Genomic DNA, 26,694 nt, shown 5'->3' with positions numbered 1-26,694 from the left:
CAGCGTTTCGTAGATGATGGAAATCGGAGAAGGGGGAAATCCCGAAAATTAACGCGACAAACATCTGTCTGAGAGAAACTCTGGTACGTAAAACCGCTATTTTGTGTGTTTAACTTCGTTTATAATACCATTTGCTTAGAATTATTAGTTTTGTTAAATATCATGAAAGCTAGCTGGGTAAATCAGGGTGGTCACAATTTAGCTATTTAGGTGAGACTGAGAGGTCGTAAATGATGGGGGAAGCTTTACGGTAATCCGACGGAACCACACGCAGATGTGTCGGGCTAGGTAGAGCTTGAATTACGGTGGTGGTGGACGTAGCCTACACATGTTGTGTCAATTGAGTTTCTATCTACCGTAGGCCTACTGTCCGTACTAGACCTACTCACACCTATCAATATGATATCAGCCTGTATTCTATGAAGTACGATTTTCTGTTATGAATGTAGTGTTCAGACAAATTGATGTGTGTCACATGGTACACTCAAAATAAAGAAATCTAAACACATGCCATTTACGATACTCGTAATTATAATCAAGCTTTATTATAAAGCAAAGAATAGTACCATTCTCCGACAAAAAGAGAATGGTATGAACGAAATAAATATCCTCTTACAATATCTTTCCAAAACACTCGATCCCAGCAAAATAAAATCAACCTTGTCAATCAAATATATGATCAACACCTTTGTAACATGTATCAAATCTTTCTATAATTTGTTATACATGAAGTCTACATGTATGTTTTATATAAACAGACCTGAATTGTCTAAATGTATAGCACATCTGTAGCTTAACCAATTACCTCATGCACTTCTCGTTCTTGAGAACCTTTACCTTAACATCAATAAACAGACCAGTGTATATCGTTGTTTATTTAGTTATCAACTTTACAAATTATACCTTCAAAAATATCATGTTCTCTTCTCAAGACAATCAACAACTGACTTCTTGTCACGTGAACGGTTAACTCCAGACCTGTATTGTCCGCTAACTTCACCCTTGATTACATCTTTCAAAGTCGTCTTTATACAATGCATGCATCAACAATACACACTCAAACACGAAATAGTCCATATGGCTCTGCTAAGCCTTTAACATCTTTTCAGATGTGACTTTCAAGTTCATCGAACTATTTATCTCAAGTTCCATAATAGTCTCACCATAATGTTCATATTGCGTTCTCTTCTGGAGACGCCATGTTCTTGGTGATCTGTCGGTCCGTGTCCGAATGTCCCGTCTCGCATCAACTCTCATAGTTGTAGAGATCTCATCTTGTCTCCCAAGCCCCTGTGCCATCTAAAATGTAAAGAGTTCAGGCACAATTGAACATTTCTCTACTATATATTCTTCTTATAGGTGAAACATGCATCAATACAAATTGTAAATATTTTCCTCTTCTTAATCATTAATATCTTTGCCCAAAATATAATTGATAACAAAAGATGAAACAACATGTTATACCTTTCTCGTACTTCAATTTGTCATTTGAATAAAATCACCCTTCGTTAAAATAGAAGATTATACAATCATCAATGTAGTAAAATAATACAGTATCATGATTTCACTTACCGATGGAAAGTATTGGTTCTACTTAAAGCTGCAAATTCTCATGTAGCAAACTTATAAAGCAAGAAGTCACATCTTTCTCAACTTGTCTTCTACAATGTGTGTACAAGCAGCTAACTATAATGCTTTGAAGCAAGCTGCTACGTACACCAAGACCTCCGTACACCAAGCCAACTTCTTTGGGTGTGGCCCTAGCCACTGTTACTCTAGTACATTATATACAGTCAACTACAAAAAAACTTCCTGTCTATAACAGGTGTAATGCCATTCCACTTTCCTTTCAATGGTAGTCTCAACCTTTTCAGACAGTAACCCGTGACAACACATTCAATGCTTCGCGGAACACTGTATAATTTCTATACTAATTACATCCACCGATGGCACATTCACTCTCGCTCGCTCTCCCTCTCTCTCTCTCTTCCTCCCTCTCTGTCACAAGTACACGCTATAATTCGCTTTATTTAGTTCCTAGTTTAATGAAAGAAAAAAGGATATTTTGATAAAACCGCTGATTGCGTTTTCCAGCGTGACAATGTGGTGATGATTTAATACTAAGTTATTCAGCTCTTCATTAATTCATTTTGAAAGTTTTAATAAACACTATAGTCTATTGTCAATGCACATCATTTATGATTAGATCTATGCTCTTTTCTCAAAATCTCGACAAACGTGCAGTCGAAAAAGCATTTTTCTTTAAATTGATATGAAACTTTATCATTGAAGAAAGTGTCACCTGATAAGGCATATATATATATATATATATAGGAGTTTTTTTAATTGAATGATACCAGTTAGTCCTAGACACTAGACAAGGCTTTCATTTTATTTTTATTGTAATTAACAAAACTTATGAGCTCAAGAAAATTTACAGACCCCATACTTTACTTTCCCATTATGTTGCTACATTTATAGAAATTAATTTTCCTGCATTATATGACTCACTTTTTCTTCTGCAGGCATGTGCATCCATATGTGATCTGAAACTAAGACTGAAGGTACATCAGGCTACGTTATATTTATAACAACACCCCAATGTCCCCTAGCCAATATGATGGACACTGGAGGGAAAGAAAATGCTGACACAGATGCTTCAAGATGTCTAAATGGCAGCTTCTCTCAACCTCATTCTGAGCAGGAGGTGGTGGAGGAGGAGGAGGAGGCGGCGATGTCATCGCTGGAAGATTGCTTCAGACATCTAGCTCAAGAAGCCAGGGGTAAACTCAATTTTACCATTCATTTTCTTAACTCTAAAATCCGAAACTTTCTCATTCTTTCCCTTTTAAGTGTTTCACTATCCAGATTTGCAACAAGTTCATAACGCAAATTGAATTCCTTATACACCACTAAATTTGGTTGAGGTTCACGCCAAGGAAATAGTGCTCGTTAGCAATTGGTGATAATTTTTTGTTTCAATCTAGTTTTGATCAAGAAAACTTATCTGCAAGTTGGTTTTGGAAGGCACTGACTAGGAATGGAAACATAGCATCGCATCAAACTCATTTCCGTATAGAAAGATCTGTATCATTAAAAATCATTATATGATAATTATATTATAATTACTGAACAACTGCGTGATGTAGTTAGTGGTTAATTAGGGCATTTTGATTTTGTTTTATCTATCAGAATTATACCTGTCGCCGGAGGTACCGCGTTTGTCACATCCGCCGACACCCTTAGAATTCTACCGTGATTATGTGACGCCCAACAGACCTGTCATCATAGAGAATGCATTTAATGATTTCCCTGCCCTGGCTAAGTGGTCAATACCATATTTCAGGTATTATATTACTATTCGTTCTTGTTGTCATGGTTACAAGACTAAATTACCACAAAGAGCAGGCAACCTGTTTATCATACCAGTAGTTTATTTTTGTTGAATGTTTTTCGGGATGAGGGAGATCAAGGGATTATTTTGTAGGATATATGTTTATGTTCTGTCATGCATTAAAACATTCCTAAAGTGGTGTATTACTGAAAACTGTTAATAGTTTTCTAATAATAGAATAGAAAAATAGAAAATTAACAAGTCACTATCTCTCTTAAAGCCTCACCTAATATCAGTACCCTTTTACTCCTAGCTAAGATTATCAGGGAATAATCCTTCCTATGGGCAAATTTCACAATCCTCCTTTCTTTTTCCTCAGGGATAGTGGTATATAACATTTATATATATACATCTGTCTCTGTTTCTCTCTCTCTCTCTCTCTCTCTCTCTCTCGCTCTCTTTCTCTTTCTCCCTCTATCTCTCTCTCTCTCTCTCTCACTATCTCTCTCTCTCTCTCTCTCTCTTGTGTTTCTCCATCACCTTGCCTGCTTTCACTTCTCTTAATACTATACACATATAATTACAGAGAGCGCCTTCAGCACAAGATCCTCACGGTTGCTGTCACGCCCAATGGCTATGCTGATGCTGTTTGTGGAGATCACTTTGTCCTACCGGAGGAGAGAGAAATGACGTTCTCATCGTTTCTAGACATCATGGAGGGCAACTCAGAGCAGAAAGGTGTCTATTATGTTCAGAAGCAGAACTCCAATTTGACCCTTGACCTCAAAGAACTTGTGGAAGATATCAGAGAGGATATACCGTGGGCATCGGAAGCATTTGGTTAGTAATGTTGGATTCTGGCTTGCTATGTACTCAGTAGACTGGTTGACCTTTTGAAATTGGGATGGTTAAATGCCAAGTGAGATTGAGATTTTTGCGTCAAAACCTGTGGCAAGCAGTAATTAAAGGCCATGCATGAGCTCTGGACTGCAATCATGGTCATGATTACCATATGTTCAAAATTAGAGAGCTTTATAGATTTTGTGCCACATTTGTCAGAATTATCACATAATGCTCATGACTGAATTTCCCCATCAAGTTAACAAAGTTTTTTTCTTAAGAAAGTTGAAGTGGTAGAAAATAAGATATTACATGTACATGTGGTAAATTAAGCCTGAAAATAAAAAGAAACTTATCGGAAACATTTCACATCTCAGTTACTGAACTTGTTTTTTCATGCTTGCCATCATATCTTTTGTATTGTTTGCTGATTGGCTGAGTCATTGGAAAGCTATTTTGCTTTGTGGTGTAAGCTCTGTATTAGCCTTGTTTGAAATCGTGAATGTTACCTTCAATCCTTGTTTTAACATAACTTTACCATATACAGGACACAAGCCAGATGCTGTGAACTTTTGGATGGGTGGACGTGAGGCAGTAACTTCAAGTGAGTAAATTTTGTTATTTTTTGCTTCTCGGTGTTGTATATTCAACTATATGGTATTTTACTATTGAGGGCATTATCATGATTCAACCTGTGTACAACATCGTCACTCATACACCTGGAATAAAGTAACAATACATGTGGTACTTTCTGATGTTATTTCGTTCATTTGAGTTCTCTCCAACTGATCAAACACAACACTCGTTTTAAATTTAAGGAAGTCACCGTATCATACTATATCATGAATTTATATGTGACAATGATATGAAAGTCTAATTTTGAAAGGATCCTTATTAAATGTGTGTATAAATTTTATTATTTAATGGTTTAGAAAGTTACCATTTGGTTTTCTTCCGGAATTAGACTATAAGAAGATTATTTTTTTTCAACACCAATGAATTGGTGATATAATGCATTAAATTCTGTCTAGCAAGTACCTTTGTTGATGTGATGTGCAATCCCAATGAAATTCTGCCCAAGTGAATATGATTGTTCACTGAGTGGTTTTCATTAAAGGTATAAAGACCAGTATTGGAAACACCCAAATTTCAAAAAATGAAATGGAAGCTCTTATCACCAATCATGTGAAAGAATATGTTTTGAATAATACATGATGATAACAATTTTGCCGGGAAACCGCCTACTAATTGATATATTTGGTAAATTAGTTTATCTATTGGGATGTGAGAGATAAAAACGCTTGTGTCACGCACATGTACGTAGTCCCATATACATCTTTCTGTGTACATTTTGATGATTCCAGAACCTTGCAGATCATCTATGCTTAGATGATCTACCTTTTCTGATCGATTTCACAACCTTTCTTTCACAATGCAATCGCATGACCATAACTGGTCTTTATCTTTAACCAGTGTTTGATGGCACAAGTCTATTAATAAATCTTTTATCATCCTCCTGTTTTGCTTATAGTGCACAAGGACCATTATGAAAACCTGTACTGCGTGATCCAGGGTGCAAAGAAGTTCATCTTGCATCCGCCTACCGATAGACCATTCATACCATATGGTGAGACACATTAGACATAAGACGGTTATACAACACATGCTCCAGTGGAAATTGCTCCCTACTCAATTTCCTTCACTTAGCAAATTCCTAACTTTAACCCTGGAATTTTTAAATAATAATAATAATATTTAATTTTTATATAGCGCTTAATACAAATGTCTCTAATGTACTGGTGGGCATGATAAAAAATAACCACATATCTCATATGGTTTGCCTATTGCTTCATAATACAAATTGTAATATCTTTTCAAATACTTTAAAATCATGATATAGACTTATTTTGATGATGTATATTTACCCTTACGATTCCTTTTTCTTTAAACTTTAATTGCAGGAAGCTATTCCCAAGCAGCTTATAAGGAGGTCGACGGTGAATTCCAGATAGTCCCTGACCCCGAAGGTCACACCGTTCCATGGATCGCCATTGACCCTTTGAACCCTGACCTTAATAGATATCCCAAGTATGGTGAGGTAGATCAGATCAGGTGCACTGTTCATCCTGGCGAGATGCTGTACCTTCCATCACTATGGTTCCATCATGTTAGTCAGGAGGATCAAACCGTAGCAGGTCAGTGGTACCCCCGCCTTGTCAGGCTGGGCCGATTCCGTTCGACTAGGCCTGTCCTCATCAGCTCGAGTTTGCCAAATAACCTGCTATTTTCAGACTAAGGATATTATCCTGACACTACATATAAAATGAAATTGCGTCTCCACCAGACCGATACGCTCCTGATAAGCTCATCACAAACAAGCTCGGATGGGCAAAAATTAGCCCGCTATTTCCCAAATAGCAGGATATTTTGGAAACAAGACCAAGATTTCTTGGGACTTCAACTGCGGGCTGATGAAGATGCAAATTAGATCAGGATAGTTAAATAGCAGGTTATTTGGCAAACTTGAGCTGATGAAGCCAGGCATATTGATAACTAGTATGACAACTATAGCTATGAGTTTCTGATGCATAGGTGTCATGGTATAGTGGTTTATTCACTTGACTCTCAATCTAAAGGTTGAGGGTTCAAATCCCAGCCCAGCCAGCACTAACATCCTTTGGCAAGACATTTATCCACATTTGCCACTCTCCACCCAGGTGTTAAATGGGTATGAGGTAAGATGTGAATGTCATTTTAGTTTGCTCAGGGAGAGGAGAATGTGCGTACAGGTACTAATAATCATTGATGTATATTAATGATATCCAAAATATTTTATTACAGTCAAACCTGTCTATTGCCACCACCCAAGGGAAACACAAAAAGTGGCCTTTGTAGACAGGTGGTCTTTGTAGACAGGTTCCTTTAGTACATGATTCAATGAGAAACCATTTTGAAGGGCAACAACAAATGTGGCCTTTGTAGACAGGTGGTCTTTGTAGACAAGTGGTCCCTAAAGCAGGTTTGACTGTATTAATCAATTTCCTGCCATTCATGTGTAAAATATATTGGATATGAATGATGCGATGACACCGACTTGAGAGAATAAATGCCGAAGGCTCATATACAAACATTACATCAGTGAGATTGGATGTGCAAAACTGAAATCCAATACCTTTCAACGTAAACTTCAGGAAACTAATTTGGGTTTATACTGTAGTTATTGAGATGGGTCAAATAGGACCTATCATTGTTAATGAATGTTTTTATCACTTGTGCTGTGGTTCCTTTACACTGTATAGACGTTGTGTTTCTACCTTTCACTTTCCACCAGTTTTATATTTCTAATTTCTGGGGATCTTCAAACTCCCCTCCCCTCCCCCCCTCTCCCCCCTCCCCCCCCCCCCCCCCCTCTTTCTCTCTCTCTCTCTCTAACTACCCAAATTAATATTTTTATCACATGTGCTGTGGTTCCTTTACACTGTAAAGAAGTTTTGTTTCTATCTTTCACTTTCCACCAGTTTTATATTTCTAATTTCTTGGCTCTTCCAACTCATCTCCCCCCCCCCTCCCCTCTCTTCCTATCTCTCTCTCTCTCTCTCTCTCTCTCTTTCTCTCTCTCTCTTCTCTCTCTCTCTCTCTCTCTCTTTTTCTCTCTCTCTCTCTCTCTTTTTCTCTCTCTCTCTCTCCCCTTCCAGTTTCACCATTGTTTTCCCTTTGTAAGACTAACTCCATGTCTCTTTCCTCCTTCAGCAAGCTCTCCTCCATGTTCAGACAGAAGAAACGCATTCCTGAATCAGACCACTATATGAATTAAATTTTGTTTTCTTGCAATAATAACAATTGTAATATACATGTATTATATTTCCTTCTTTTGTTGCAGTCAACTACTGGTATGACATGGAATATGACATCAAATACAACTACTTCTCAGCTCTTGAAAAAATGGTCAACTGCAAATCAACAATAGGAAAGAGATGACAGCAAATCAATCACATTTGTAAAATATAATAACGACATCAGTTGTTTTTAATAGCACACATTAATTGGTACCGGTAGTTATTACTGGCTCACAAACATTTCAAGGAATACATGCATGTCCTACCATTTATCCCAACCTGGTTAAGAGGGATTCTGCAGATATATTGCTGTGTCTACAGTCTACATCAATCAAACTAAAATAGTCTAAAACTAGTGAAAAATTAAAAAACTAGTGAAAAAACAGCAGAGATATTGTTTATTTTTAATACATTTTTCAACTCTGAAAATATTTTTCGTCTATTTTTGCTCCTGAGTTAATGTATGTTTATGTCTATTTTATTTTTCCATAAGAAAATAGAAGAAAAAATTTGTCTAATTTTCTAGGAAATACCCTAAAAATATTGAGAAAATATCCCCCAAATATATAGTTTTTGCATGTGAAAAACGAGAGATACACAGGGATTTAACCCCTCGGGCTCATTAAAATCAAGGAAAGGACAACTATGCCACAGTGCTTCAACGGTTGTTGAAATGTTAGACATGTGTGCGTAAACAGAAAATCTGGTTAAACCAAAAACTATGAAATTGAATGCATCAGATTCTCATTCTTTCCACCATCCTTTTTTTATAGATATGAAAACTTTCAATTAAACAATTTAAAAACTAAATGACACATCTTGATCTTGTCATTATTTAATAAAACATCTAGAGGAATTCTTAAATAAGTACCACTTTCCTATTTTCTTTCTCTACTTTACTGTGTAATTTTTGTTATATTAACCCAATTTGTGTACATAATACAATGTTAAAGTAGCACTTAAATTATTTGTGCAATAAATGATGAATGTTTACCACAAATTACAACATTTCCTGTGTGCTCCTATGTCCAGTACAAGTGATATTTCATGGGTAGTGTTGGGTCATAAGTATAATTGAGTGATTGATTGATTGAGTGGCTTTTCTTCACAAATGCAGATTTATTAAGGTATTACCTGGTCTGTGCAAGCCAGCTAGTGACTGACGAGCCCGATGTGGGATGGACACGTCTTGTCACAGCTGGGGGTTGTTTCATATAGCTGTGCGTAAATTTACGAATAACTTTACAAATAATTTGAATATGAAGAGCAAAATGCGATGCCCAAAGTTTTTCCAGGCATTTTAACAGAGTGTGACTGTATTTTACATACGGGTAATCTCAATTAAATTGTAGCCAAAAATACACTTTGCATTAAAATGTTTGTTAATAAATGATGATAAAATTAATCTGCATCTGCATATCAACTTTAGCATATGCAATTAAAAGGATTTGGCAATCCAATTTGGCTCTTCATATTCAAATCATTTGTATAGTCACACGTAACTTTACGCACAGCTTTATGAAACGCCCCAAGGTGCAGGAATCGGTTTGAGAAGGTATTATTGTTCTAATTTATCGGCAGTCTCTTTTAAATTGCTTTTGTTTTTGTTATTAGCCTCAATCTTTAAGCCATAAGTATGACAAATTTATTGGAACAGGCTATAAGCCTGTAAGACCTTTTAGAAATACGATTATTTTTCCGTAAAATGCAACTGACTCGAGTTATTCAAAATAAAATGCTTTGAAATGCATGAAATAAATGACAGTAATATATCATGATAATTGTTATAAAAAAAACAGTTAAAAATAACTTATCATACATCCTTTTGTAACGAAACATCAGTAAGTAATAAACAAGCTGATTGGTATCTGGAAAGGAAAAATTCTAACTTGTTTTACCTTCAATTTACATAGCACCAGGATAAAACCAGTCTTTAAAAAACAAAACTAAACAATAAGTACAAAATAACACAAATTTGAAATACAACAATGTACCTATCTTGTAATATTCAGTTTGCATGAACACAATGTAAGTACATAAATACTTTCAATTCTGGAAGAACTTGGAAGACTATACAAAAGGAAAATTAATGCCCCATTCTGACAGCTGCAAACTCATTATTCTCTTCAAATATATATAGGCTAATCGCCTCATCTCCATTTATCAATATTCAGCATACACCAACACATATAGATCTCAACCTTAGGCACTTGAAAAACTAAAATTCCTTGTTTTGCACAGATTAAATTACAACATGTTATTTTAGCAATGTAAAACCTTCAACTCGTAAGATAAACAATCCATCCAAAAACTATGTACATAGTTTGGGGTTCAAAAAACATAAGGCACAGTTCTTCAAATGCATGAATCATAAGAAAATATATTACTCAAGGTTGATATAAAGACAAAGTTGCAACATAAATTTTGTTGACAAAGTGAAAATCATACCATGAGAGACTGTTCTTTCATGTGTAGTATGTAAAATAAAAGTTATTTATCTTAAAATGTAGATATCCATGTATGGTATAATAATTATAATCCACAAATGAAGTATGTGTAGTTTCATCTGAAATAACTTCACATATATGCTAGAAAGATGAGAGAGAAGATTATTGCTCTAAAACATGAGGTCAAACATATAAGGCACCATAATTGGAATGTAGAGTCGTAGGCCTTCTTCTTGAAAGCCCACTAACTTTAGGGCAAGTGTAAATACTGCGTAAGTGATAGATTTCATCCACAATTTCACATACATGTATTGCCAGATGCTAATCTCTCCATCTGTACAGATAATGGCAAAAAATGCCATAAATTTGTATATTAAATGAAATTACAAAAACTTGTCACTATTTAGGTTATTTCCTCTTCTTTTTTCATGACCAGATTTATTTTGTTTTACGTAATGTATACAGAACTTTGGGGTTGACACTTGCTCTTCCATAAAGCAGTGGAACAGGCTAGGTTGAACTTGAGCCACTTACAATAATATGGGCCAAAGCCTTGAAAAATTGAGCTCAACTTGTGGTGAATATATTGTAGCCTCTAGTCCCAGCATTCTTCCTACTCAATGATAACCCCAACGCCCAGAAGGTTTCCATTTTCCGTGTCACCTTGAGAGTCTAGACTGCAAGCATCGGAGTCCCCGTCTCCATCAGACCCAGAATATATTGTAGCCTCTAGTCCCAGCATTCTTCTTCCTCGATGATATCTCCAACGCCCGGGAGCTTTCCGTCTTCGCCTTGAGAGTCTACGCTGTGAGCATCAGAGTCCCCACAGTCTCCGTCAGACCCAGCTTTCCATAGCTCAGAATCACTGCTGTCGTTGTCCGCGTAAAGATCAGCTATGACTGCACCACCATCACTGCTGAATTGGAACTTTCCTCTAGCAAGAAGGACCTCTCTGTAACAGTCAAAAGATGATGTATTATGTACAGATTAATGTACAGATAAGTAGTGTATCATATATGATGCAGTGATTCACAATGTACTTCAATTTTACAATGAACAACTCTAAACACATCACAGTATTCTCACTTCCAGAACAGTTGCTAGTGACTCAGTTCATATGATAATAAATAATTAAAAAACTAGATTCAAGGAATAAACCAATGGGCAATGGATATGTTATTTTCTTTTGCGATCACCCAAACTGGGGTCGATCGTACAAGGAATGTGCAAAACAACTTGTCCTGCTAGCTAAGGGTTATCCAAACCAGCAATACATGGTGGATGTAAAAGTTGGTGAACATGAAAATCGGCTGTGTCTAACAGCTGACTAAAAGGTATTGAAAATATCCTGCTGGAAACAAGGAACCTACTGTGTTTGAGGCTTTACAAAAATTGTGCTTCAGCATGAGACAACTCAATAAAGTCAAACCTAATTACCTGAGCTTGGTGATATCTGGGCACATCTCCCGCAATGTTTGGAACCTCATCAGCCTCTCAAGGGATATACTAATCTTCAACTCCTCCAGGTCATAGCTTAACTCTCTCTGAGGAAACCCTTTCTCCCACTGCTCAAAAAATGAGTTGCCACCCTCAACATCCCTGGCTGAAAAGGACTTTGATTGCCGTCCTAACACATAAGCACATTCTTCAGAGTCAAGGACATTCCCAACAGAAATGTTTCCAGAATCGGTTCTTCCCATGTATTGCACTTTTGCAATACTGTCAGTGAAGTGATGAATGGTTGACGAGCTTTCTGGACAAGCATCATCTTGATGCTGCACTGTAGGTTCATTATCCCCAAGGTTTAAGCTGCTGACTGCATCAAGAACATTTGGCAAGTCTGACACAACTTTGGTACAAGCTTCCTGAGATTTTTGGCAAGAAAAGGGTAGAGTGTCACATAAATTCTTCTCAATAGGATCTATCTTGATGACTTTGTTTCTGAAATGGCACACACTAGTTGATTGCAAGGTATCTTTGGTCTCTTCCATTGCACTTGTAAAGCTGTCCGAACAGCCACTTTCTGCAGCAGTTCTTGAAAGGAAACATTGTCTTTCAGCACATAACTCTGAGCTGCCTCCACCTCCTCCTGCGTCTTCCCTTACACCACTTTGTCCCCCTCTTTCCCATTCTTGTCTTTCTCTAGCTCTTGCAGCCAGACTGTTTTCCATCCATTTTCTTATGGTATCATCATCCTCTTCTTCACTAGCATTATCAAATACTCCTTCCTCATCATCCATCATTCTCTGTGCATTCTTGAGGACCTGCCTGACCCTTAGTTCTGCTTCAGCCACTATGTCCTCATTGCTTAGCTGTTTACTGAAATACTCTACTCTTGCAACCTGGTTTGAACAACGACAAGAAACATTTCCCATGAATATCCAATGCGTTATAGATTACTTATTTACATATCATAAACCATTTTACATGACTGCTCTACAGATCACCTGTCTTTAAAGATAAAGACCAGTTATGGTCATGCAATTGCATTGTGAAAGAAACATTGTGAAATCGATCAGAAAAGGTTGATCATCTAGCATATAAGTAGTGGTGTGTACTGCAAGGTTCTGGAATAATCAAAATGATAAGAATTTTGGCCCAGTCTTCGTAAAGTTACAAGCACTGTACACAGAAAGATGTATATGAGACTATACACACACGTGCGCGACACGTGTGTTTATCTCTCACATACCAATAGATGAACTAATTTACCAAATATATCAATTAGTAGGCGGTTTCCCAGCAAAATTCTGTATCATCATGTAAATTAGTCAAAACATATTCTTTCACATGATTGGTAATTAATAAGAGCTTCCATTTGATTTTTTGAAATTGGGGCGTTTCCAATACGTGCCTTTACCTTTAAAGTCAATGCAGCTTTAATTCCCTTGATCAAAGTTTCTCACTCACCCCTGTCTTAAAGGAACCTTTTAAAATAGAACACCTGCTTTTAAAGACTATATGAATTGTCTCCTTGAGAGCTTAAAGATGAATAAATGAACTGCACTGACTAAACAACTAATAAAAATGATTGACAGACTAACAAGTAAATGAGGGGACACAGAAAATATCTGATCGAGGAAATAACTAGGATAAATGATAGATGCACTGATGGACTGAAAATACGGATGGATGGATGATCGACTGATAGAGATGGATGACTGGTTTGTGTGATGGATGGCCAACTGTTGATTTGATTGATGCACGATCGAAAATTGATGACAGAACTGCTCAACTGATAGATGGATGGATGGATTTGTGGATGTGCTAATTGACGAACGAAATGGAAAATGACTTTAATGATGGTGGGTTGAACAAGCACAATCTGCATCATGGAAGACCAGATAATTTACCTCTGCATATGGCATTGGTTGTAGATCCTCATCTCTTGATTCTACAGGACAGTCCTTGCTTGGTGATATCCTGTCAAAAATTGCCACCTGAGTGCAATTTAATTCTAGAGATGAATGGATGAAGTGCACTGACTGAACAACTAATAAAAATGATTGACAGATGAACAAAGAAATGAGGGGACACAGAAAATATCTGATCAAGGGAATAACCAAGATAAAAGATAGATGGACTGATGGACTGAAAAGATGGATTGATGGGTGGATGGATGGATAGATGATCGACTGATAGATGGATGACTGGATTGTGCGATGGATGGTCAACTGTTGATTTGATTGATGCACGATAGAAAATTGATGACAGAACTGATCAACTGAGAGATGGATGGATTTGTGGATGTGCTAATTGATGAGCGAAATGGAAAATGACTATAATGGTTGAACAAGCACGATCTTCATCACAGAAGAACAGATAATTGAATTTACCTCTACATATGGGATCGGCTGTAGATCCTCATCTATTGGTTCTACGGGACAGTCCTTGCTTGGTGATATCCTGTCAAAGATGGCCACCTGAGTGCAGAACCCAAGATGCTCACTCCCTTCTGGCCCAGTTCCAAGGCCCGAATACTCCACTCTGTAACCATACTCGGCACATATTGCATTGCCCCTATAGAAAGTAAAAAAATGGCAGGAAATTAAAATGGAACCTTGTAGATAAAGACTCAAGTAAAAGTTGAAACATACACTTTCAAGGAGAATCACTTTTTTTCAAGAAAACAACATAAGTTTTTTTTTTTTAAAGACAGCATTCCTTTCTATACAGAAGGTCACTACAGCAAGTTGACTGTCATACATTTGTGCAATGTTCTATCTAGTCTATCTAGTCTACACAAAAATAGATATTAAACAATGCGTCAGCCACAACATTTGATAGCATAAAAAAGGTCAAGGCATATGTAAAAGATATATCAAATATTAGCATTCATGGACAACAGGAGATCTTGGAAATATTTACCATTCTTGGAATTCCCGCCTTGTCCATTCAAATTTATGATCATCATGTCGGAAACCTTGAAATCCTGGAAAAAGAACGTTGAACTCTGCGTTGGGTGTGGTGAAGACCGCCCTCGTTGGTTTCATGTAACCGAAGATGACCTTTGTGGCTTCAGAGAGATCTTCTGGGTAAAGATGCTCAATTCTGTAATATTAATGAAATTATCAATATAATGTAATAGAGTTCTGAGTTCAGAATTTTTAAGGTAAAGCAATTGCAGTCAATGTGATGCAAAATTTAAAAAATAAACAATTTCATGTGAGGAGGATCCAGGGAGGGGGGTGGGGGGCTCACAATTCCCTAAAATAACACAATTTGGATAGCAATTTTTAGTTGTGTACCTTTGGTTTGCCCATTGGGTTTCAGGTAGGGGTTGCACAGGTCAGTTGTGCCAACCCCCCCCCCCCCCAAAAAAAAAAAAAAAAAAAAAATTATGTATTTAATTTTCAAACACTGTGCTAATTCAAATAAACAAGAGATGGTTATAACCTACACTTCAACGCAGACCACCAAGTCCGAGTTGAGAAGACGACTATCCCTCTCTGTTATAGACCCATGTAGTAGTGCGATGACCAGAGGGTGGGGTAGGGGGTGGAGGTATGATGACGCTAAAGGGTTGATCAGGTATGAGTGCTGCTTCAGAAGATCTCCATCAACGTCAAGACCTATCAGCTCATGAATGTACCGATGGAACTTGAGCAAACGCACCACCTTGAGTTCTCCACAGCCGATATCCACCACCTGCATGGGCAAGGGGTTCAAAATTACAAAGAAGGGTCATTATTCCCTACAAGTTGCTCAATGTACTTCTATCCTTTATCTGCATATCCTAGTTTGCTATTGTTTTTCTTAAACTTAAGTAGACTATGCTGATGATTCTCGGATGATTTTTGGATTTCTTTCTTCCCTAAATTGGTATTTGGTTCCAATTCTATATTCTAACTCCCTTTGAATCCTTATCCTCCTTGATCATCTTGGATCTGTCTCTTCAAGGATTCCTTCTTATGTTGTTAAACTTGCAAATTTAATGTCCTCAATTATGTTATATGATAATAAGAATCTGACTCACAAGTGATGCATTTCATTAGCCTTTAATTACCTTGATGTACTGTGATGTGGGCTTCAAATGCAATAATCTCCCTTACCCCCCCCCCCCCTCCCCCCCCCCCCCTCCCCCCCCCCACCCGCACCCACACCCACCACCTTTTCCATCCTCTTTAAAGTATTCAAACTTTCCCCTTTTTATTATCTTCACTTCAGTGAATTTATGAAGCAAATCAATTTTCATTTTTGAAACCATATTATACCTTCTTTGGTTGGCATTCCCTGGAAATCCTTGTGACCTCTTGATAACGCTGCTCGTACAATGGTGGGATGAATAGGATATCAGACTGCTCAGTAAGGCTTGCATCCTCGGCCTCTTGACTCATTGACCCCATTGAATTTGAAAGTTGGAACCTCACTGCAAGCAAAATTTGAGTAGTAAAATTTAGTGATGATAAAATGTGTCATTCATCCTTCAAATCCTCACCAGATTCTCTAGATCTTGAAGTTTAATACCAATGTAAATATTTGTTTTAATTGGCAGGTGAAATTGGGTCAAATCAAGTTTTACGATCACTTAATGAACCACTCAATTAGACTAGCTGGCTTAATGACTCAAAAAGCTTACTTTCTTCTTGAAACTTAAAATTAGTGAAAAACAGATGATAGAGATCTTCTTCTTCTTCCATTTGTGTACATCCCTCTTTACAGAGTATTGTCGTACTATACTGGGGTGTGCAGGTGGACCACTACACCAGGGTTTTCCCCTACTCTTAAACGAATAGTGCAGTGGGTTCTTAACGCGCAAAGGTAGTGACTCTTCTCTACACGGGGCCTCCGTTCAACGTCCTATCCGAGGGACGGAGTGTTTTCCACTTAACATAGCCTGCATCTATGAAACAAAGGGAGGAGCATGTTAACACACAACGCAGGCTTGCAGTCATCCGCCTGGGTGGGATCCGAACCCTTCGAACCTGAGATCTTTGGTTCGACAGGCAGACTCTTTATAGAGCTGAGCCAACTCACCTCCTGCCTCTAACATCACGCAAAAAGCAACATCATGATTTATGAAAACTTGACTAACAACAACATATTAATTTTAAATTAGTGTTATGACTCTTATTGGACTTGTTTCTTATTGTTTATTTTGCGTCGAGCTTTATTTTTTAGTGATATGAATTTACTTTATGATTCAACTTGCACAATATTAGACTAGGGGTCTAGACTATATCAAACTTGTAAATAAACTTGTAGTTTTGAATACTGAATGCACGCATATATACAATAATTCAACGACATATAATTTAAGACGAATTCGAAACAGGATATGAATGATACAGTACGTATGATATGATATAGCTCAGCTCAGTACGTTGCCGAAAATATACAGCTCCGCTACGGTCATTTAGCCCGGCCCGGCGCGTCCCCGCCGAATTGTCCCCAGTTTACCGTTGCCACGAAACAGTTCTCAGATCTCGAACATGCCCGTAAAAGTCAAAGAATTCTTGTCAATATTAGTCAATAACTCACAAAAATGCCCATCGCCATCAAAGATTACACGTGGGAGGAGTCGGATACTGATGTTCACATCACGGTGCCCATCAAAGGAAACAATTCTTCGAAGGCAGATCTGTTTTCAAGTGATGAATACATCAAGGTAAAATGCGTTGTGAAGTTCCAGCTGTCATTTTTTTTTAATGCTGGTCCCATCTGTATAGAATGGCGTTTGTTTATGTGTAGGCCTAGTTTGGACAAGACTTCTAAGTTCTATATTTGAATTTGCAAATGAAACTAGGTGACAGAGATTAGTAACTAAAGGGTTAGTGGTTGTTTTGTTTTTTCTCCCTCTCCTACCTCTTCTCCCTCTCCTAGTCCTACCTCTTCTTCCCCCTCCCCCCTCTTTCTTCTCATCCTCGATTCCTCCTCTAGTCTTACTTAGCTTCCCCCTCCTCACTCCTCCTCCTCCCTTCTCCTCCTCCCCCCTCCTTTCTTCCCCCTCGACCTCCTCCTTCTTTTCCTATCCTCCTGCTCTCTCTCTCTCTCACTCTCTTCTTCTCCTCCTCCTCTTACCCCTCTTCCCCCTTCTTCTCCTCTTCTCCTCCCCCTCTTCTTCCTCCGTATTCTCATGATCGTTTTCCCTTCCTCCTCCCCTCTCACTTCTTCTTTGAACTGATTTAACATTGTAAAAAGTCAAGTGATCAACTGATAATTAAATCAAAGTTCCCATTTTCAAGTTCATTACTTTTTATTCTTCTTGTCTTCTCCTTTTCTTATTCTCCAAGTTTGGTATTTTAAAAATGATTTTTCTCTTAATTCCTCATTATTATTCTCCTTCCTCTTCTCGAAGGGCTGTCCTGTCACAGTCTAATAGAGATGATGATCAGTGCACTTTATTGAGACAACAGACAAGAGCATTAGATACCTTTAGAATTCTCAATAGTTCAACAGTTCTTGCTTAAAATTAAATGAATTGACCTCACACTTAATTCTTGCTATTATTTTACAGGTGAATAGTCCACCATATTTCTTTGAGATGTTTCTCTATGCTGGAGTTGATGACAGTAAGAGTGTAGCTCAGCTAGGAGATGGAGTCATTGTCTTCAAACTCATCAAGAAAGAACTCGGAATTTGGGGTCAACTTTCATCCTCTACATTAGGTAAAGTATATTCATACAATATTTATAAACTTAATAAGCCAGTTCATAGTTGCAATCTGAACATGAGCAATAAAAGGTCATTGCATACCAAATTGTGAAATACACAGAGACAAAATACTGGTTACATGCTCATGAAAGTAATGTAAATATTATTCATTTATGCACAAACACAGGTGGAAGTATTCTTTGAAAAGGGAAAACCGTTTTGTAGCACTTCCATCGCTGTAGGAGTGATTGTTTCAAAATTTACATAGTGGGACCTCTTCATTTTTTGAAGATCTATGGATATTCAGAATCATTTGGGACATTTGCTAACCGTGAACTGGTCTATCAACATCAGTAGCTATACTATATACTAGCTAATGATAAATCTTTGAGTAAACTTTCTAAATGCATTATAAACACGATTAATATAAACAAGATTTAAGAATGGATGCATGAAGGATAGGGTTATCAGCCTTCCTCATTCATGCATCGATTCTGAAATCTTGTTTTGTTTTCAGAATTGATTTCAGAATTGATGTATGAATGAAGAAGGCTCGTAACCCCAACCTTGCCATTCTTCAGTATGTCTGTTCCTTGTTCCTATCCTTACTTTATCTTCTATTTAGTTTTACAGAATGATTTGTTTATATGTTTCGGTCATTATAATTTGGTTTCTGTCTTTATAATGGCTCTTCTAACCATGACAGTCCCAGATACATGAACTTCAATCATTCATTTTATTGAGTTTTTTTTTTTCTTTTTCTTTCTGCAGGCGACAAAGACAAGATGAAAGCCAGGAGAGATGATGCAGTGACAGAAAAGCATAGAAGAATAGAAGAAGAAACAGAAGAAAAGAGAAGGAAGAAACGAGAGAAAGAGAAACTGGCATTGAATGAACAAATGAGAGTAAGTCAAGAGCTTGTTTACATTTTTGGTGTAAGAATCAAAATTTGGATACTGAATTGAATCACAGTTTTTGATGAACTGCTGCTAGACACAATTAGTTGTTTCATTCATTGTGGAATTTTGTTTTGTTTTGTCCAGCACCATTAGTTTGATATTGTTTTAGTATTATTAGGTTATTAATGAGGGGTGTATATATATGTTGGGGTGGGGTTGTTGGTCGCTTGATAATTGTACTAGGATGAAAGGAGTCCAGAGGACGGTAATTGGCTAGTAGTCCAGGGGATTTTTGTCTCATCAAGATCTGTCTTCTTTTACAGATCTCTGCTCAATTTACATTAAGCCAAGTGTGTGACTCATCAAAATTTCATACATGTGATGTAGGACTGCACTGACTCACATGCTACAATAGGCCTACAGAAGATTTCACTCAAAGATTGGTCAGCTTGATTGAGATTGAAAACCACAGACATGCAACAAGCATCATACTTGTTGTTGTTTTTTGTTTTGTTTTGAGGGGTTTGGTTTGCGAGTTTCTTGCCACAAATATTGGAAATTTAATTGAATGACAACATGAAATATAAGCACCCTGTGTAGTGAAAGTGGCTATCATTTAAAATTTGCCAGGTTCTGAATTTATAATTAATAGGATCATGTACTGTATAACATTAATGAAATTTGTGTGCAATTTGACAGCTTGAGAATGAGGAGAGAGAGAAGATTCATGAGATAAAACAGACTGAGATCAGACAAGCGACAGAGGAAATAGAAGATTGGAAGAAGAAACATCAAGTATTACCTGGTGATGAGCCACATCCAGCTTACAGTGAGTTTATTGTAGTCTCTCTTGAGATATTGATCAATCAGCCTTTCTAATGTATTTTTATTTTGAGAGAAAGGGCAGCATTACTTAATATGTTCACCGTTTTACTGTTAATGTCTACATTTTTGTAAATTCATTAGTAAATGTTAACCTGTATATGTTACACCAGTGAAAACCAAATATCCAGAAATGGACAATAAATACTAAATTGAAATTGAAATTAAAGAATTTTCTGGTCAACTCATCCTTTTTTTCAATCCTTGTTTTAAGAGAAGTTTGGTTGTTTGTCCCTAGGCCTTATGTTAATCTTTCTCATCATTATCTCCTCCTTCGGTCCCTCTCTCTGACTCTCTTACTCTTGTCTGTTCTTTCCCTCTCTCTCCCTCTCTCTCTCTCTCTCTCTCTCTCTCTGTCTTTCTTGCTTTTCCACGCTTTCTATCTCTTTTTTTATCTGCAACTTTAAAAGTGTAGACCATGCCTCTAGAATGCCAAGTTCCTAGACAAATTTAGAATATAGTAAAGAAAATATTGCCTTTAATTCCTTTTTTTTAAATGTGGTGTGAGATAACATCTTTAGGAACCTCTAACATTCATTTTTGTTTTATTATGGATTATTCTATAGATAGTTTTTGTTTGTTTTGTTTTGTTTAAATTTTTTTAAACATTAAAAAAAAAAACTTTCTCATTTATATGTAGTTGATACTTGTCTCATTGCATTCCACAGTGACAGGACATGATGACGGTGATGATGAGCATGATGAGGAGGATGATGATGAGGTACATCATACACCTGAAGATAAGAAAGCTCTGATCGATAAGCTTCCACCCCCACGCACCCGTCAAAACATCTCTGTTACCTTCACACCCCGTGTCTTCCCTACCCCGATGAGAGAGTCAAGAGTTCATGAGGAAGATGAGGTATGTCTTATTCATATTGTGTGGTTTAAAGCCTATCTGCACTAGTTTGGCCAGGAGGGGTTAAACCTCCCTGCATGGTCACTGACAGGTGGTTATCTCATCAAATCAGCTCTCAATTAACATCAGAAAATGGGGACCATGGGAGAACTATGGTCACGGCTTAGGCGTTGTTAGCCATATAGAGGGCGCAATTAGCTATAAGTAGTGCAGTGGGGTTTTAGTAAAGGGTTTAAATTCATTTTCTGTATTGCCAGGGCTAGGGTTGACCCCTTAGGTCAATTTAGATGTGGGGGGGGGGGGCGGGGGCAAAACTGGTCCACGCTTCTTTTTGCAACCCAAGTGACATACCTTTCCCTTTTCAAGTGATAACCAGAACATTTCTGTATAAAAAAATGATTTTTCTTTCCTTTTTATCTTTGCTTGTCAAATTATGTTTTCAGATTATTGTGCCCCCCCCCCCCCTCCACACACACACTCATTTAAAACAAATGGGCTGACCCATATATGCTCTGGTGACATTTGTTCCAGGCTTTATTTAATCTTTCTTCTGAAAAAGAGGGGGGGGGGGGGAGGACAGTTTCTGAAAAACTTAGTAGATTATTTGATTGTTGTCTCATAGAGAATTTAATCCAGATACAAATCAGACTTTATGATATGCAAGAGACAATGTTATGTAATTAATTCTGTATTTACATGTATTTATTCCTTCTTTTTGATATACAGTGGTTAAGGAAACAAGCTGAAGCAAGAAGAATACCAGAGATTGAAGATGAAGATCTAGCCCCAGAAGAGAGGGACCCGTTCTGGCTCAAAGATAAAGGAGAGTAAGTGATCTTCCTTTCATGAAGTTAGTCCAAATTTGACCTTAGATTTCAGCTTTGTTATATATCAAATTTGGATAAAGAAATACCTCCTTTTTTTCTTTCTCTTCATCAATCAGAAATAAATATTAACATTGTCACAAAAGATTACAGGATGATACTCCACATTTAAAGTTTATTAAGGATAATTGTAAAAGGAAGTGGCATAGGGATGAGGCGGGAGGGGGGAGGGGGAGGTTGATATGATATCAAATAAAACTGGCATCAGGGAATAATTTTCCTCAAATATTTTGATTAGCAATTTCAGCTGATGGATAAATATTTCAAATGAAATTCTGTATATTTCTATGGAAGAAAACTGCTACACAAACAATATTTTGTATAGCAGTCATGCAAAAATGCATAGCAAATTGCGATGCGATACCAGGAAAATTATTCCCTGGGCATGCATAATAATCTTCTCCTTATAATACCAGTAATTCTTAAAATAGTCAACCAAAGAATCAAAAGTGTTTTGAATTGATGCAAAATTCATATAATTGCAAAGGGGAATCCTTACTGATCAAAAATAACAATTTCCCTCTCTAAAATTTGTTAGGGGCTCGCTGTAACCTTCTCTCAAAAATGTTAATTTTACTTTTTGCTTTATAGACTTAATTGCAGGTTTAAAAGTGTATTTCTGTTGATTAATCTTTGCGTAAAATGACTGTTTATAATCTATCTGTATGACTTCCATCAGCTCCGGTGATATGAGTCCTTGTATTTAATGCAAAAATATTGAGAGGATAACAGTGCTGGAACTTGCCATATCAGGCAGCATCACTATTTATATGGCTCTGCCACTGAGCCTCATTTGGATCATGTATGTATGAGCATGAAATGATGAACTGATTAGCTTTTTATGTTGAAGAAGTCAATGGTCACATGGATTGTGATTTAATTTGTATTTATCATTTTAATAATCTGATATTTCTTGTCTGCCTTCCAACCCTCAGCTCTTTCTTCAAGGGTGGAAACTTCCAGGCAGCCGTCAATGCATATAACACAGCCATCAGACTGAATGGAAAAGTACCTGCGTATCCTTTTTATTGGGGTTTTACAGACTTGTATCAATCATATATGTTTAAGTATGTCTAGGGACCGACCTTTAAATGTCACTTTCCGAAAGATGTGACTCAGTTTCGAGCATGCGTCCCAGGCTGAATCAGTTTGTAAATTCCAATGTTAACTGGATTACAGGCGCACGCCACAACGCCTAGTTTATTACCCCCCCCCCCCCCCTCAATATATGTATGGCTCATCCAATTCATTTACTCTTTTCTTTCTAAAGAATTATAATGCACTTTCAAATGATTTGGTTGGCCCACTTTAATGTTTATTAAAAAAAAAGAATGTGATTTTGCTTTATGTTTTTTTCTTCATGAAATTGCCAATTAATACTATGAGTAAACAAAAACACAAAAAGGGGGGGGGGGAGGGGTGAAGGAGGTCTTTCTCCAGTAGCTTCTTTAGGAATTTTTGTGTTGTTGTTTTTAATCTGACAAAGAGATGATTACCTCTTTGAGAAAGCTTTCATTAATAGATTTTCAGAGACTCAAGAGTTAGAATAGATCCCACATTTGTTTCATCATTTCAATAAGTTTAGCTTCCTTGACCAAACTCCTTGTTCAGTTTCTACTCAAACAGAGGGGCCTGCCACCTGAAATTACGCAACTTCATCAAATGCATTGAAGACTGTTCAAAGGTGAGTTGGATCAGGGCTGGACTTGAGCTCAAATTTGTTTTGGGAATTGTGATGCGACTGTCCCATCTCACACATCAACCGGCCCTCAGACCACAAAACGACTGGCCCTCAAGACAAATTATTGAGTGGCCTGGAGAGAAAAACTCCACATGGCCAGTCTGCCCTTAGTTTAGTAATATACAAATAATACACAGCAGTGAGGGCATTAGTAAGAATTACCCACACAAGGTACCTTTGGAACAGTCGAGGTAGCCAAGGGTATTTGGACTGTTTGGAAGGTACCGAGTGTGGGTAATTTTACTAATGCCCGAACAAAATGCTGTGTATTATTTGTTTTATTATGTTATTTGTTATATAAAATGATGTTTTATAATACGACTTTTACTAATGACCGGTCATTAGAATTGGATGATGACCAGTCATTATCCAACTTATATGTTTGGCAATATAAATGCCTGGTCACGTGTATGCTTTCAACCAATCATTTGATTAGGATCCACGTCATCTTTATGGGTGCAAAGTTGCAGACTGGTTTGTGCTCTGAAATAGGCTTTAGCAGTTTCGTCAAAAATATAGTGTTAGGGTCAGATGTGCCATTGTGTTTTAGGCTAGGGTTAGGGTTAGAGTGAGTATGCCATACACTCTTACATTTACACTTAAAAAAGGTTTTATTGTTCCAATGTATTTTCTTTGGGTGAGGGCATTGTGCTGCTTAATGTGTAACAAGGTGTAAGCATAGCAACTTTATTTGTTCTTACTCAATAATATGAAGATGAAAGATGAAGATTACAAGAAACATTTGTTATTAGCATGCAATCTGTCCATGGATAATAGTTAAGTGGTGGCTATTTTACCTGACTGCTAAGTAAGCATAGATGCTTGTTAGTAAGCAACCAGAGGACAGACGACTTTAGGTCCTCTCCGAGGGACCTGGTAATGAGGATTAATGCCTTACCGAAGGGCAGCGCATTGACTTTGGTTTCGAACCCGGGTCACCGGATTACGAGATTACTGCTCTACCGACTGAGCTATCGCACCTCCTCTGGTAAGTTCTAAGTTGATAAGCCATGGTGCGATTGTGGAACAAAAGAATGAAACATATTATTTTTTCTCTCTCTCTCTCTCTCTCTCTCTCTCCTGCAGGCTATTGAGTTACTTACCCCACCTGTACCAGCCAATGCCTCGTCACGTCTCAGAGCCCATACACGCAGGGGCACTGCATTCTGTGAACTAGAACTCTATGCAGAAGGTACTCTTCTACTCTTATGTACCTGTACTCTTTTGTAACCCATTACCTGTATATGTATGACCCTGGTTGGTCCCTCTATTAAGTCTTTGAGAGTAAGAGAATTTATGAGTCAATGGGATTAAACATATCTATTATCCTTCAAGTAGAAACTAGAGAATTGATGGTTTGTGTACAGTTAGATACTATTGTACATATAAAATTGCATGCTGCAAATCTTGGGGGGGGGGGGGGTGACAAAGACAAAGAAAAAAGAACACCAAAGTATGACATTGGCATATGATTATTATGATGTTTATGTTATGTTTTCTATAGTGATACGACAAACCCTTATTCAATTTTTAAGGTGAACAAAAATATATATATCAACCTCTAGTTCACATAAAGATACTCATGTTGCTGCAAATATCTGCATGGTTTTAGTACCAGTATGTTTTGTTTGTCTGTTTTCAAAAATTATTGAAAAATGCAAACTTTGGGATAAAAATGTCAAATGATAAGGTCAAACAATACCCCTCCATTCAAAAAACTTCAAAATTTGTGCTTTGCAGGTCTTCAAGATTACGTAGCTGCCCTGAAGATAGAACCCAAGAATGAACAGCTCAGACAGGATGCAGAGAGGATCAGACATGTCATCCAAGGCACGACCTAGGGTAACCTTTGACCCCCTGACAAGGGGTCATGCTATTGATTTTAATTCAATATTGGTTTTATATAAACAATGTTGGATTTGCAGTCATTGGCTGAAGTGTGCATGTTGACACAAGTGCTACTTTGTTTAATGACGAGTCGACTTTGTTCCATTGGGAGAGCCATGTATACCTGACGACTCAGTATTTCAAACCCAGGATTTAATGCAAGTTGGGTCTAGAGCTGAGCTTGACAAAGAATGTTACACCAAAACATAATACAGTCAAACCTGTCTATAGCGATCACCCAAGGAAAACACAAAAAATGGCCTTTGTAGACAGGTTCCTTAAGTACATGTTTCAATGAGAAACCATTTTGAAGGGAAACAAAAAATGTGGTCTCTGTAGACAGGTGGGTGGTCTTTGAAGACAGGTAGTCATTAAAGCAGGTTTGACTGTATTTTCCTTTGTCAAACATTAATAAGTTTTTGTTTCCTCCCTATGAAAGCAATTCTTCCATCTGTATCATGGAATGTTAATGCATAAATGAATAATGATTGCGTGTCTGTCATGAGCATGTATCAAGTATTTCTTGTTGTACAAATGACCATTATCTGCCCAAGTGTACACAGGCTATGAAGCGGCTTTAATAAGCCGGTCTTCTATTTAATCATAGCATATTTTACGTCTTCTTTTCTTTGTGTGATGTGGTGTCTACTTTAAACTCAATGCCAGCGCTAGCTTTAAGATCAATTTAAACTTGAGTTTAACAAAGCAGGTTGGTCAGAGGTGTAGTCTTGTGTAAGTTTTGCCTTTTTTTTTACATGACTTGTCCTTGCATCAGGTTTAAGGGAAGTACGGTAGGGGAATATGGGCCATAGTTGATAGAATGAGGCTGCCTTTTTACACTTTAATATGTTTTTTCTTTTCTTTACTATGTTTTCTTTTCTTTTTAAGTACTGCTGGCGGTATCAACAGTTTATCTTTCTTGTTTTAAAGTGTTTTAATTTATATTTTTATTTTACTCTGGCTTGGGTAAATTATGTTTATTTCAAATGTC

At 37.2% G+C, this 26,694-nt stretch overlaps 3 protein-coding genes across 4 annotated transcripts; 2 read left to right on the top strand and 1 right to left on the bottom strand.

Moving 5' to 3' along the window:
- LOC584542 (bifunctional peptidase and (3S)-lysyl hydroxylase JMJD7) lies at positions 1-9,010 on the top strand. Its single transcript, XM_011663790.2, has 8 exons — positions 1-83; positions 2,526-2,783; positions 3,193-3,346; positions 3,921-4,174; positions 4,722-4,778; positions 5,706-5,801; positions 6,136-6,369; positions 8,055-9,010. Exons 2-8 carry the CDS (start codon positions 2,618-2,620, stop codon positions 8,150-8,152), a joined length of 1,059 nt encoding a protein of 352 aa, XP_011662092.2. The 5' UTR covers positions 1-83; positions 2,526-2,617; the 3' UTR covers positions 8,153-9,010.
- On the bottom strand, positions 8,173-17,787 carry LOC589300. Of its 2 annotated transcripts, none has more exons than XM_030976587.1 (7): positions 17,763-17,787; positions 16,172-16,326; positions 15,358-15,605; positions 14,826-15,008; positions 14,294-14,477; positions 11,895-12,799; positions 8,173-11,409 (listed from the first exon to the last, which is right to left on the bottom strand). In XM_030976587.1, exons 2-7 carry the CDS (start codon positions 16,301-16,303, stop codon positions 11,187-11,189), a joined length of 1,875 nt encoding a protein of 624 aa, XP_030832447.1. In that variant the 5' UTR covers positions 16,304-16,326; positions 17,763-17,787; the 3' UTR covers positions 8,173-11,186. The 2 variants fall into 2 exon arrangements, with proteins under 2 accessions (XP_030832447.1, XP_030832446.1); XM_030976586.1 differs by lacking the exon at positions 17,763-17,787 and adding an exon at positions 17,439-17,536.
- On the top strand, positions 17,346-26,694 carry LOC582679 (dynein assembly factor 4, axonemal). Its single transcript, XM_782624.5, has 10 exons — positions 17,346-17,565; positions 18,415-18,565; positions 19,323-19,456; positions 20,150-20,279; positions 21,001-21,194; positions 21,918-22,018; positions 23,011-23,091; positions 23,687-23,759; positions 24,903-25,008; positions 25,557-26,694. Exons 1-10 carry the CDS (start codon positions 17,443-17,445, stop codon positions 25,655-25,657), a joined length of 1,194 nt encoding a protein of 397 aa, XP_787717.1. The 5' UTR covers positions 17,346-17,442; the 3' UTR covers positions 25,658-26,694.

This window comes from Strongylocentrotus purpuratus, unplaced genomic scaffold (assembly GCF_000002235.5).
Source record: "Strongylocentrotus purpuratus isolate Spur 01 unplaced genomic scaffold, Spur_5.0 spur5_scaffold_9, whole genome shotgun sequence".
NCBI lineage: Eukaryota > Metazoa > Echinodermata > Echinoidea > Camarodonta > Strongylocentrotidae > Strongylocentrotus > Strongylocentrotus purpuratus.
This window is presented reverse-complemented; position numbering and strand designations above follow the sequence as displayed.

Coding starts and splice junctions, on each gene's coding strand:
- LOC584542 (XM_011663790.2), top strand. CDS start 2,618: ATGATGGACACTGGAGGGAAAGAAAATGCTGACACAGATGCTTCAAGA. Junction 2,784..3,192: donor TCTAGCTCAAGAAGCCAGGG/GTAAACTCAATT, acceptor TTTATCTATCAG/AATTATACCTGTCGCCGGAG. Junction 6,370..8,054: donor GGAGGATCAAACCGTAGCAG/GTCAGTGGTACC, acceptor CTTTTGTTGCAG/TCAACTACTGGTATGACATG.
- LOC589300 (XM_030976587.1), bottom strand. CDS start 16,303: ATGGGGTCAATGAGTCAAGAGGCCGAGGATGCAAGCCTTACTGAGCAG. Junction 15,009..15,357: donor TTGGTGGTCTGCGTTGAAGT/GTAGGTTATAAC, acceptor TTAATATTACAG/AATTGAGCATCTTTACCCAG. Junction 12,800..14,293: donor AGCCGATCCCATATGTAGAG/GTAAATTCAATT, acceptor TGTTCAAACCAG/GTTGCAAGAGTAGAGTATTT.
- LOC582679 (XM_782624.5), top strand. CDS start 17,443: ATGCCCATCGCCATCAAAGATTACACGTGGGAGGAGTCGGATACTGAT. Junction 19,457..20,149: donor CATTGAATGAACAAATGAGA/GTAAGTCAAGAG, acceptor GCAATTTGACAG/CTTGAGAATGAGGAGAGAGA. Junction 25,009..25,556: donor ACTAGAACTCTATGCAGAAG/GTACTCTTCTAC, acceptor TGTGCTTTGCAG/GTCTTCAAGATTACGTAGCT.